Source organism: Giraffa tippelskirchi, chromosome 11, assembly GCF_054371585.1.
Source record: "Giraffa tippelskirchi isolate mGirTip1 chromosome 11, T2T-mGirTip1v1.2.pri, whole genome shotgun sequence".
In the NCBI taxonomy this organism is placed as follows: domain Eukaryota; kingdom Metazoa; phylum Chordata; class Mammalia; order Artiodactyla; family Giraffidae; genus Giraffa; species Giraffa tippelskirchi.
Window position 1 is genome coordinate 63,097,936 of NC_137285.1, and position 12,711 is coordinate 63,110,646.

The window sequence follows — 12,711 nt, forward strand, 5'->3', positions numbered from 1 at the left end:
GAAGGCGCTTTAGGACTTAGCATCACAGCCAGGCTCACTGCGTTACACGGAACGCCCCTCGCCCTGGGCACGCCGCGGGCGGCGCTCAGCGGCTCGCTTTCCCCGCAGGTCCTGCAGTCGCAGCTGGACACCCTGCTCCAGGGGCAGGAGAGCATCAAGAGCTGCAGCAGCTTCACGGCGCAGGCCCTCAACCACGGCACGGAGACGGAGGTGCTGCTGGTGAAGAAGCAGATGAGCGAGAAGCTCAACGAACTGGCGGACCAAGATTTCCCGCTGCACCCGCGCGAAAACGACCAGCTGGACTTCATCGTGGAGACCGAGGGGCTCAAGAAGTCCATCCACAACCTCGGGACGATTTTGACCACCAACGCCGTCGCCTCCGAGACGGTGGCGACGGGCGAGGGGCTGCGGCAGACCATCATCGGGCAGCCCATGTCCGTTACCATAACAACCAAGGACAAAGACGGCGAGCTGTGCAAAACGGGCAACGCCTACCTCACAGCGGAGCTGAGCACGCCCGACGGCAGCGTGGCCGACGGGGAGGTCCTGGACAACAAGAACGGCACGTACGAGTTCCTGTACACCGTGCAGAAGGAGGGCGACTTCACGCTGTCGCTGCGCCTCTACGACCAGCACATCCGCGGCAGCCCGTTCAAGCTGAAGGTGATCCGCTCGGCGGATGTGTCCCCCACCACCGAGGGCGTGAAGCGGCGCGTCAAGTCCCCGGGCAGCGGCCATGTGAAGCAGAAGGCTGTCAAGAGGCCCGCCAGCATGTACAGCACCGGGAAGCGAAAAGAGAACCCCATCGAAGACGACCTCATCTTCCGAGTGGGTAAGGGGCGGGCGGCGCTGCGCCTGCACGCCGCATTTTGCTTGGGTCAAGGGGGGGCTGGGGAAGTGTCGCGGCTTGCAACGTGGCAGGTCGCAGCGACTCGGGCTGACGGTGTGGGAGATAACGGGTGTATTCTATTAGGTGAGCTCGTGCAGGCTTCTCCGGAGAGGGTTTGTGGCCTCCCCCTCCCTCCTGCTCCCTCTCCCCTCCTCCTTCCCTGCTCTCTCTTCCTCCCTCCCCCTCCTCCTCTTCAACGCGCTAGCACTGCATATTTACTGAGGAGAATCAGAAACTGAAAATAAGCAAAAAGAGAATTAGGAAAATACAGCGCTCATAATCTGGACTTTCCTTTCAGCTTTTTATTTCATACTGGAATGTAGGTGATTAACAATGTTAGTTTCAGGTGTACAGCAAAGTGATTCAGTTACATGTATACATGTATCTGTTCTTTTCAGATTCTTTTGTTACATAATACTGAACAGAGTTCCCTCTGCTATACTGTAGGTCCTTTTTGGTTATCCATTTTAAATATAGCAGTGTGTACATAATCTGCACATTTTAAAGGAAATGTCGGCAATCTTTTCCCCCCATGGGAATAATGTCTTTAGAGTACTTCTGCCTAACCTAAAAGCAGAGACTGTCTATCAAATAACTTCACGTGTTTCTGTGGAATGTGCCAGCGCAGGAGGTAACTGTGGGCAGAGGGTCTGATGCTTGTCACTGCTTCCACATTGTAAGACCTGGGGACAAGGGGCATGGTGCATTGCAAGCTGTGGCTATTTATGTCCATTTGCCTGTAGCTGGAGAGCAGCCTCAAGAGGAGAGGGCGGGTGGAAACCTGGAGAATAGAATGGGGTTGGGATGGAAGCAAGAAGGCTTAGGATGAGCCAAGAGATTTGGGAATGCAAATTGTCCTTGCCTTGTCAGCTTTATTGCCTCCGATTTCTTAAAGCTGTTTATTTTCTAAACAAACTAAATGTAAACAACACTTTACTAAATCTTTTACTATATATTTTTTAATTTTTTTAATTTTTTGTGGCATGCAACATGGCATGTGAGATCTAGTTACCTGACCAGGTATCGAACCCAGGCCCCCTGCATTGATAGCATGGAGTCTTAAGCACTCGACAGCCAGGGAAGTCCTCACAATTCAGTAATTCTTAAGAAAAAAAAGTCTACATGTATCCAAAAGTGGCTCCCAGTTGCTTCTCTTTCTGCCTGTTCAGTCCTCCTCTGCAGTATCTCTAAAAAGGTCTTCAAGGTATGGCCACTGACATAGGTAGAAAAACAGTTCTGTGGTTCAGACAGATTGGGGAAATCTTACCTTAAGTGAGGGAAACAGATTTTTTTTTTTTTTTTTTTGACTGTAGTACCTTTAGAATCTGCTGATATGCACTGTAAGTCTCACAGGCAATGGAGGGATAATAGGCAACACTTCCAAGCTTTTCTGACCATAGCACTTTTCCTGTGGACATCTTGGGAAAATAAGGCTCCTTGGAACATTCTTGGGCAAGAGCTGCTCTATTTATTATTCATTTCTCTTCATTATTTAATATTCTATATTGTTTACTATTCTTTAGGATAAATCTTGGTAAAGACTGTGATACAGCAAGCAGGCTTCCTTCTCAGAGCGTGGAGGCCCTGGTCCATTCACTGGCCATTTGTGCAGTTGGGTGCAGAGGCTGTTGAGACATTTGCCAAAGCAGAGTGGGTGGGCTGGGTGGCACAGGATTGGAGCCTCCCAGGCCTGCCACTCCAGTTCTGCCGCTTGCTTCAGCTTTGGGCAGGTCTCCCAGCTTCCCTGGGCTTCAGTTTCCATGTCCATAAAAAGAAAAGATAAAAATATCTGCTTCTCAGAACTGTTCAAAGTTTCAAGCTTAATGCCTGGCATGTTGGAAGAGCTAAATAATCCACAGCCATTGTTTTTGCACCAGCTGTTATTAAGGCTGTTAGATGTTCCCTACTGCCTTTTCTTCTAAAACAATGGACCTTTCTGCTCCCCATTGATCTGCATTAAGAGCAAACTCAGTCTTGCATTTGGAATCTCCCTTCCCCCAACCAAGCTCCCCGGTCTGCTTCCCAGGCAGTGTGCAGAGTGGAGAGAGGGCCAGATCTGGGCCTGATTCTGATTCTTCCTTCTTAACCCAGTTTCCTCCGCTAAAATAAAGGGAGTGAAATCTTACCTAATTCTTAAAGTTGCCGTGGGGGTAAAACAAGAAGAAATTCTTAGGGCTGGCATTTTGCCTGCTCAGTTAAAGATGGCCGTCCTTTTCCTATTGTTATGATTTTCAGTTGTCACCATTCCACCTGTGAGTCTCACCTGAGGAAAGAAACGTATCTCTAAGGAGTTTTTCCCCCAGTTATATTCTGAATGCCCAGCTGCCCCCAGGGAAAGGGGATCCGTCTTCTCCCCTTCTGCCCACTGAGACATGTGCCCTTAGAGATTCTCTGGCACTGAGGGGAAGGTGTTTAAATGTTCAGACATTTGTGAGGCACTTAGAACAGGCCCTGGCATATAGCACTAAGTCCACGTTGATTCATGAAGTAAAGATGGTGTCTCAGTTTGCTAGGGCCGCCATAACAATGCCACAGACCGGGTGACAAACTGGAAGAGATTTATTTTCTCACAGTTCTGGAGGCTCAAGGCCCAAGCTCAAGGAGGCAGCTGGCTTGGTTTCCCCGGAGCCCTCTCTCCTGGGTTGCAGACAGCCGCCTTCCCGCTGCTTTGTCCTCTGAAGGTTCCCCCTTGGGCTCACACACTCCTGGTGTTTCTCCCTCTTCTTGTAAGGACACCAGTCATATTGGGTTAGGGCCTTGTTTTAAGTTCATCACCTCTAGAGATCTTAACTCCAAAAACAGTTACATTCTGAGGTACTAGAGGTTGAGACTGGACTTTAGCATATGAGTTTCGTGGAGATACAGTTCAGCATATAACAGATATGTAAGGGCAGATACATGACAGATATGTTGTGTACATACCTGAACACCTCAGGTGTGTAAGAGCAGAGAGGGAGATGGGTCTTATTCATCCCCTCGTTTTTGGGTCTCCTTCCCATTTAGATCACCACGGAGCACTGAGTAGATGAGTTCCCTGAGTCTGCAGCAGGTTCTTATTAATCGCCTATTTTATACAGACTATCAGTAGTGTTTATGTGTCAAGCCCAGGCTCCCAGTTCATCCCACCTCACCCTTCCCCTCCTTGGTGTCTGTACCTTTGTTCTCTACATCTGTGTCTGTTCTTCCCCAATTTTATCCTTCCCTCAAGTACCACCTTGTCTTTTAGAATCCACTGTGATTAATATTATTTCTGCCAAAGTCTTCTTTCCCGATAAGACTGTAAACTACATGAGGTCAAGGATGATGTCTTGCATCGTTTATATTCCCCAGCAGTACCCACAGAAATCCTTGCCTAGTACTCAGCCTGTTTGAATCCCATCAAGTCATGGCTTCCCACGTGACTCAGCTTCCTGCTCCCCACTCTCAGTTCCCACTTTTCAGGCCCAGGTGCACACAGACCGGGCCCCAGCGCACTCAGCTCAGGGGCGACCAGGACGTGAATCCTCACGCACAGCAGCATCAGACAGACAGGACTGGCCTTCGGAGGACTTGTCTTTTCAAAATCTAAATTGCTGGCTACAGATGGGGAGTGTTTCTACCAGTTAGAAGAGTTCAGCTCTCTTTTCCAGTTTCAGCCTTGATTCAGGACCCCAGGCTTGTCTGTACAGTCGGGCTGTTGGGTGCCTGATACTGGAACCCACAGGATGAGAAGGGTCCCTTCTGCGTGTGTTGAGGCCAGAATCCCTTCAGGCCCAACTGCACACGTGAGCTGGCAACCATAGCTCCGCTCTGCCCTCAGCTGGCCTCACCTGCTGAGCTGCTTGAGGGCCACGTCTGAAGCTACATCATTTTCCTGAAACACGTACTAGAATTCACTTAGCAACCCTAAACAACAGGTGTTAATTGTGTGTGTTGTGAAAGTGAACTATTACTTTCTGGATAATAGAAAGGATTTTCAGGGGTAGTTTTGACTTACCTTTCCTCTCTCCTCCCTGATCATCCATCCCCCTAGGTAAACGGGACTCTGCTGTTTGAGCTTCTACTGTGTGCCTGACGCCTGACTGGGTGGCGATGTAAAGAGAGGGATCAGATCCTGAGCCTGACCCAGAGGAGGCCACAGCCTAGAAAGGGACAGACATGCCAGATGTGGTACCTTCAGAATGAGCACCTTCAGAGGCAGGGGTGGGCTGGGGAGGCTGACAAGTAGCAGGGAGTCAAGGAAGGTTCTAGAGATGGCACCTGAGCCTAAGCCGGCTTTGAAGGAGAAAGAGTCTGTCAGTTAGAAGGAGGAAAGGGGAGATTTAGGTGAAGGGGAAGATCATACCCTGAGTAGTTCGAAGAAACCATAATGATTCCATTACCTGAGGCATGAAATAAAGTGAAGAGAGCAAAGAAGAAGTTCTGTTTCCTTGCTGAGAAGAAACCTTGTTCTGTACACCTGTGTTTCCCATAAACCACTTGAATTCCTTGGGGTGCTTGGCAACAATGAGAACTCCTGGACTCCAAACTGCATTTACAGAATCAGAATCCCTGGGGAAGGGGCCAGGAATCTGCATGCCTCCAGCTCCACGACCCTTCTGTGCACGGAGGTTTGAGAACCGTTGTGGTGTGGGTGATGGGGGTGGGCACTGAACAGGGTAGTGCAATGTGGTGACTTTCTGAGATGCTGATTTCCAGAGAGCCTAGGGACCTACTGGCCGTGTTCCCCGGGAGGCAGGGGGCTGCTTCCTGCTGCAGCAGTCACGTGAGCTGTTACAAGTGCTAGAATTGAGTGATGCTGCGAGTAGAGAGGAAATGGCAGATTCCTAACATCCTTAGGAGGGAGCAGGCAGGACCTGAGGACCCAGCCGAGCTTCAGGCTGTTTGACTTGAGTGATGCGGAGATGTGAGGTCAAAGAGTGAATGGTCAAGGCTGTGGACGCGGAGGCCAGATGTCCCTGGTTCCAGCCCCAGCAGCGCCACTTTCACAACCACACAATCAGGGAAGTTACTTCATCTCCACTTGCCTATCCCCTACCCTCCTGCCTCTGGTAACCACACGTCTGATCTCTCTTTTGTGAGTTCTGTTTTGTCTTCATTTTATTTATTTATTATTTTTGGCTGCACTGGGTCTTCATTGCTGCTCAAGGGGTTTCTCTAGTCGTGACAAGCAGAGACTACTCCTAGGTGTGGTGCACGAGCTTCTCATTGCAGTGGTTTCTCTTGTTGCAGAGCACAGGCTCTAGGAACGTGGGCTCAGGAGTTGCCGCACGCAGGCCCCAGAGCGCGGGCTCGGGAGCTGTGGCTCCCGGGCTTAGATGCCCTGTGGCGTGTGGGATCTTCCCAGACCGGGGATCAAACCTGTGTCCCTGTATTGGCAGGAGGATTCTTAACCACTGGACCACCAGGGAAGTCCTGTTTTGTTTTGCTTTAGATTTCACATGTAAGTGAGATCATACAGTATTTGTCTTTGTCTCACTTATTTCAGTTAGCATAATGCATTCAAGGTCCGCCCATGTTGTCGCAAATGGTAGGATTTTCTCCCTTTTATGATTGAATAGTAGTCACACTATTCAACCAGACATGGAACATACCCAGAAGTGGAAAAGCTGGATTGTATGGTAGTTCTATTTTTGCTTTTCAAAGCTCCTTTATACAGTTTTTCCATAGTGGCTTTACCAGTTTACCAAGAATGCGCAAGGACCAGTAGTCCACATGCATGCCACCATTTGTTTCTTTAATTTATTTGACTGCGCCAGGTCTTCATTGCAGCATGAGGGATCTTTAGTTGAGCATGCCACCCTGTCTTTTTGATGGTGACCATTTTAACAGGCATGAGGGGCATCTTATTGTGGTTTTAATTTGCATTTCCCTGATAACTAGTGATCTTGAGCTTCTTTTCATGTGACCTGTGTGACGGTACTTTGGAAAAATATCTATTCAGGTCTTTCCCTCAGTTTTTAATTGGGTTATTTGGTTTTTTGCTGTTGAATTGTAGAAGTTCTTTATATATTTTGGATATTAACCCCTTATTAGATATATAGTTTGAAATATTTTTTCCCATTCCAGTTTTTGTTTTTTCACATTGCTGATGGTTTCTTTTGCTTGCTAACAAAAGCTTTTTAGTTTGATATGGTCCTGCTTATTTATTTTTGCATTCTTTGCTTATGCCTTAGGAATCCTGTCCAAAAAATCATCACCAAGGCTCATGTCAGGGAGCTTTATTCCTGTGTTTTCTTCCAGGAAGAAACAAGACCTGATTTTAGGACTTATATTTAAATCTTTAATCCCTTTCTAGTTAACTTTTGTCTGTGATGTAAGACAGAGGTCCAGTTTCATTCTTTTATGTGAGCATTCAATTATCCTAGCACCATTTGTTGAAGCCACTGTCTTTTCTTGGCTCCTTTGTCAAAATATTAGTTGACTGTATATATTTGGGTATTTTTTCTGGGCTCAATTCTGTTCTGGTCTATTGGATTTTAATGCCAATACCATACTGTTTTGATTTCAATAGCTTTATATTATAGCTTGAAATCAAGGAATGGGAGGCCTCCTACTTTGTTCCTCTTCCTCAGAATTTCTTTGACTATTCAGGGTTTTTGTGGTTCCATATAAATTTTAGGAGTGTTTTTTCGACATCCAAAAAATACCATTGGATTCTTGATGGGGATTGCATTGAACCTATAGATGTCTTTTGGTAGTACTGACATTTTAACAATATTAATTATTCCAATCCATGAATATGGACTATCTTTCCACTTTGTGTCTTTTTCAATTTCTTTCATTAATATCTTGTAGATTGCAGATAAGAAATCTTTCAGCTCCTTGGTTAAATTTATTTTTAAGAACTTTATTATTTTTGATGCTATTATCAGTGGGATCAAGTTCTTTGTTTCTTTTTCAGAACATTCATTGTTAGTGTATAGAAACGCTACTGAATTTTGTATGTTAATTTTCTATCTGCAGCTTTACTGAATTCAGCCATAAGGGGAGCTTTTACACAGTAGAAAGGGCCAGTGGTAGAAATCAGAGCTCCTCCCCAGCCCTACAGCTCTTGACCCTCATGAGCCAAATTACCAGGACAACATATAGTCATCCTTAGCTTTGAAAGAATGGAGGCTCAGGAGAGCCCGAGTAGGAACCCAAGCCACCTGTGACTCTGAGGCCCCTACCTTTTTAATTGCACAGCAGTTCCTCTTCTGAAATGTCCTTCAACTTCTGCAGTTTTCCAAAGTTGAGCTACTTGACACCTCCCACACGTGAAAACATAACATATGCCCGCTCTGAGTGAATTATTGTCTTATTCTAATGTTAAATTGCAAAACAAACCCGAAGGAGTACAGGGAAGTGGCTTAGAGCATCTGTCGATAAAGCCTTAAAACATCAAGAGATTGTTTTTCCCTACGCTGTCAGAGTTTGCTGAGTAAAAGCCATGAGCTGGTTTTGTGAGCTATTTAAGAAAAGCATTGAACAAAGGGGAAGCTGGAGAGATGGGAGGGAATGAAAGAATTACAGATGAATTGTTTCAAATTATGCAACTCATCCACCATACCTTAATGAGTCCTTGGGAAGTGGTGAATGAACCATTCATTTGTGCTCTAGATCAGTGCGCTTTCTTGTGACAGCAGATGGCTGGATAAAATCACTTAGCATGAGCTCAGAGGCTTTACGGGAAGATATGATCATTTATACCCCTCTTCCCTGCCTCATTTCTGCAAAGCATCATCTTCCCTCTAAAATCTCTGAGGAAGGAGAGTGTGCTAATTTGGCATCTGAGGTTTTTATAAGAACCCTGACCCACTCCTTGAGAAACTTACCCTTGGTAAAGTCTCTTGCATTTCACATGTGGAAAGATGCCACTGTTATTTACCAAGTACCAGGCACTGCGCTGTATTGTAAGCTGCAGCAGAGAACAGGACAGATGTTGCAGCTTCCCCTGGGGAGCTCATAGTTTAGCGAGGGAGACAGTGAACCAGTTAAAATGGAATTTCCTCAAAGATTTTTATGGAGCAAGCATGGCTCATGTGAACCCAAAGAATAATTGTCCTCACCTCAGAAACGTGATACACGATTAGAGAGAAGCGATGTATGTATTAAAAATATGTATTTTGTAAATAGGAGAACCAGGTTTTATTCATTGCTCTGTCTCTTTGCTAACTCTGTGATATGTCTAGCTTCAATTCCTCATCTTTAAAATGGAATGATAATATTTATCCTGCTGATGAGTCTTGGAGTTGTTATAGGGAGCGCATTAGAGAATGTATATGAAAGTGCTGTCAATATTACTGAACACTTCCTTTTCCCATGACATAATGTGGGTTGTCATTTACTCAGTCATTCGTAATTCATTTAGAGACCCATTCGTTCAGCAAATGTATGTTAAGCACCTGCTTGGTTGAAGATCCTGTGTTAAACCCTGTGTCTGGCTGTTTCATCCTTTTGCATTATCTGATTCTAAGTATCTAGGTTTATTTACCGTTAATTTTCTTACTAAGTTGGAGTGGGAATGGGAAGAAATTTGCAGTTGTGATCCCCTATTTCAGCCCAGGAACATATTACCTTACTTCTGTAATCTTCCTAGAGGCATGGGCAGGAGCATGGATAAGAAGCTGATAAAAAATCATTTTGTGCTTCATAGGCTAGTTTAAAATCTGGGGGAAACAAGTATAATTAGCTTATGGAATTGTTGCCAAATTGTTTATAATTACTTTAAAAACTCACATTACTCATTTTACTAACCCAAATGTAGCCATTAGACAGGGAAAGATTTTATGATGATTGTATATGTTTTATGCTTCATTTATATTTGTTATGAAAGAACTGGTTTTCCTTATTTATTTAGAATACTTTGTGGCGGGCTAGACATTTTTCTATGGACTAAATAGTATTTACTAAATATATTGAAGAGGAATGTATCATTCCAAATTATTTCTAACTTCTGGAATTTCTGTTTATTTTGGACCCAAGACACTTTTAAACACTTGGACTTTGGGCATTTCAGCATAATGATTTTGGGCGTATCATTATTCAACATTAAGATTTTTCTTGTAAAAATGAGCTGTCCCTCAAGTATACTGCTGGATTTCCTTTAATCCTCAGGAAATGGCAATGCCTGTTTCATCTAATTTTTTTAAAAAATACATAAGCCATCTAACAGATGTGCTTCCAGCCCTGTGATTTTATTGACATGTGGGGCAGCGGACTCAAGCTCTAGTTAACTTGAGACCAAGAGTGACAGCTGGGCCGCACAGAAGCCTGGGTCGCGGTGGGGGTGGGAGGACCTCCCCCGGCAGCGTGGTCCTCTGTAATGTGGATGCTTTCCTCTCAGAGCATGACGGAGCATCTCGCATCCATTTCAAACTGGGCAGAGTCTTCTTCCCCCTTGTTCCAAACGATATTGATACAGAGTCCCATTATGTGTCTGACCAAATTTTAAAATTATGGTCCCCCATACAGTTGTTTCCCATTTCTACTGACCCTCAAAAATGTGTGTTTATTTCTGCAGAGAAAACAAAGGTGTCCATATTTTTTTCCTCAGATATTCCCCTCCTTCTGCATCACCTCTATTTTTTCAGAAGGACAATTAAATCTTTTTGACAGAGAAACCGCTGAACATCTACTAAAGCACTAGTCTCTATTTTTTCCTTCCTTTCAAACTTCAACTGGTGCTGCCTGCAGAGCTTTCTGTCAATAGAATAGGCTTTGTCCTTAGCAGAATGGGGCTTCCCTTGTGGCTCAGCTGGTAAAGAATCCGCCTGCAATGTGGAAGACCTGGGTTTGATCCTGGGTTCGAACCCTGGGTTGGGAAGATCCCCTGGAGAAGGGGAAGGCTACCCACTCCAGTGTTCTGGCCTGGAGAATGCCATGGACTGTAGAGTCCAGGGGGTTGCAAAGAGTCGGACACGACTGAGAGACTCACACACATTGTTAGCAGGATGGGCCAAAAGTTAAATAAAAGAGGGCAACAGGCAGGTTTAAGAACAGCAAACCGGTGCTCATCTACTCTGTTCAGGTGCTTCTTACTCCCTTCCTGTTTTCAATATTTCTTTCCTCTGCCTGCATGCCCTCTGGGCTGTGGGTGCACTTCTGGTTTTACAAAACAGCCTGCGTTTTCTTTACAGTCACTGCTTTTCCAGTCCACTGGTAGGACTCTTTTTTTATTATGTTTCTTTATTTGGTCCTCAGTTCCTTATCTTGCTAATAATTTCCATGCTTTTGTTTATCAACGTTTTTGATAAATTAAGTTTTTATTCTCGCGAGACCCTGGCCTTGCCCCCACTGCCTTTTAAAAGTATAAACTGAGCATTTTAGAAGAATTGTTGCTTTTACTCTGTCCTTTCGTTTTGCCATACCTGTTAGTCAGCTGTTATTCAGACTTCAGAAGGAATGCCCCAAAGCTTATACCATGTTAGCATGAACCTCTTTCAAGGGCCCACCACCCCTTTTCCTGCCCCCCCCCCCACAAACAGATATCAACACACCATTTTTAAAGTATTAGCTGATCCCATGGACCTTCATATTCTAAGGATTTCGTGCAGAGCAAGTATAAAGATCGTCTTTTCTGACTTCCCTGGTGGCTCAGACGGTAAAGCGTCTGCCTACAATGCAGGAGACCCGGGCTCAATCCCTGGGTCGGGAAGATCCCCTGGAGAAGGAAATGGCAGTCCACTCCAGTACTCTTGCCTGGAGAATCCCATGGATGGAGGAACCTGGTAGGCTACAGTCCATGGGGTCACAAAGAGTCGGACACGACTGAGTGACTTCACTTTTTCACTTTACTTTCTTTTCTGAAACATCTGAAATTAAATAGAACCATTTGTCCTACAGCCTGGAAGACGTTCTTTTCAGGATCTGGGCCTCAGATTTTTATTTCATGTTATAAAAAGAGATAGGGATCATGAGTCATCGTGTTAGGGCCCAGGATCTCAATAAAACAACTGTCTTGTGGGTTTGATAAGAACCAGGTGATAAGATGATTCACCCAGGGATTCTGTTGTGGATTTTGTTCTGAGTTTAACTCTTCCTAAATGCAGTCTCCCTGTTCTGAAGAGTCTCCCTCAATACGGCCTTGACATTGGCCACTGGCAGCCTGTTTTTGCTCTCCTGGGGAATTACACTGACGTCTAAAAACAAATATCAAGTTACTCTTTGGAATGTTCATTTACATTATAAATTATAAAACTGAGGCTTAGCTCTCTCTCTCCAACTATGAAAATTTAAACCTCCTTCCCTGTTGTTTCTGAGCAAAATTCCTTTTATTTCCATGCGTTAATATTTACATAGTCCTATTAAAATAAGTTATAAACACTTCTTTTGAAATAAAAACAAACATCTGTTAATCGTAGATATCTTTAAGCTTTTTTCCCCTCCTACTTCATCTCTTCGATAAAAACTCTAGGAAGGATGAGGCTGTTACTTACATTGATTAATTTTCTTTTGCCTTTCTTATTTATTTAATCTAGAAAGCACGTCAGGGTATCTTTTACAGGAGAGGTAAGCTTAATGAGACACTGAGTCTTTGAAAATAGTTCGTAGATAACTCCAGTGGTTGAATATCAGCCTGCTCGTTTTGTAACACCTGTGACCTTGTGGTTAGTTAAAAGTGCTGGAAGTCAAGTGTCCAGGCTTCTAAGAGCTGCTGAACTGGAGAAGGGATTTTGGCACAACCCCAAAATAAGACCCTCTGCTACTAAATATGCTCAGTATTGTAACATTAGTTTTTATAATCATGTCTTTGTGGAATCTAAATATATTTTAATCATATTAGTCTGCAGCCACAGTTTAATAAGAAAAGGTTGGTATTTGCCCCCCATAACGTGACGTTGCAAAGACTTTATTGGTCC

The 12,711-nt window shown here is 44.7% G+C and overlaps 1 protein-coding gene across 13 annotated transcripts in view; it reads left to right on the plus strand.

Annotated features, from left to right (window-relative positions):
* The window catches only part of TRIM2 (tripartite motif containing 2), a 179,389-nt gene that overhangs the window by 146,747 nt on the left and 19,931 nt on the right, over positions 1 to 12,711 (plus strand). For all 13 annotated transcript variants that reach the window (XM_081543676.1, XM_081543667.1, XM_081543677.1 and 10 more), the window contains one exon: positions 109 to 832. In XM_081543676.1, coding sequence (XP_081399802.1) covers positions 109 to 832 — 724 coding nt within the window. The remainder of the gene's footprint in view (positions 1 to 108; positions 833 to 12,711) is intronic.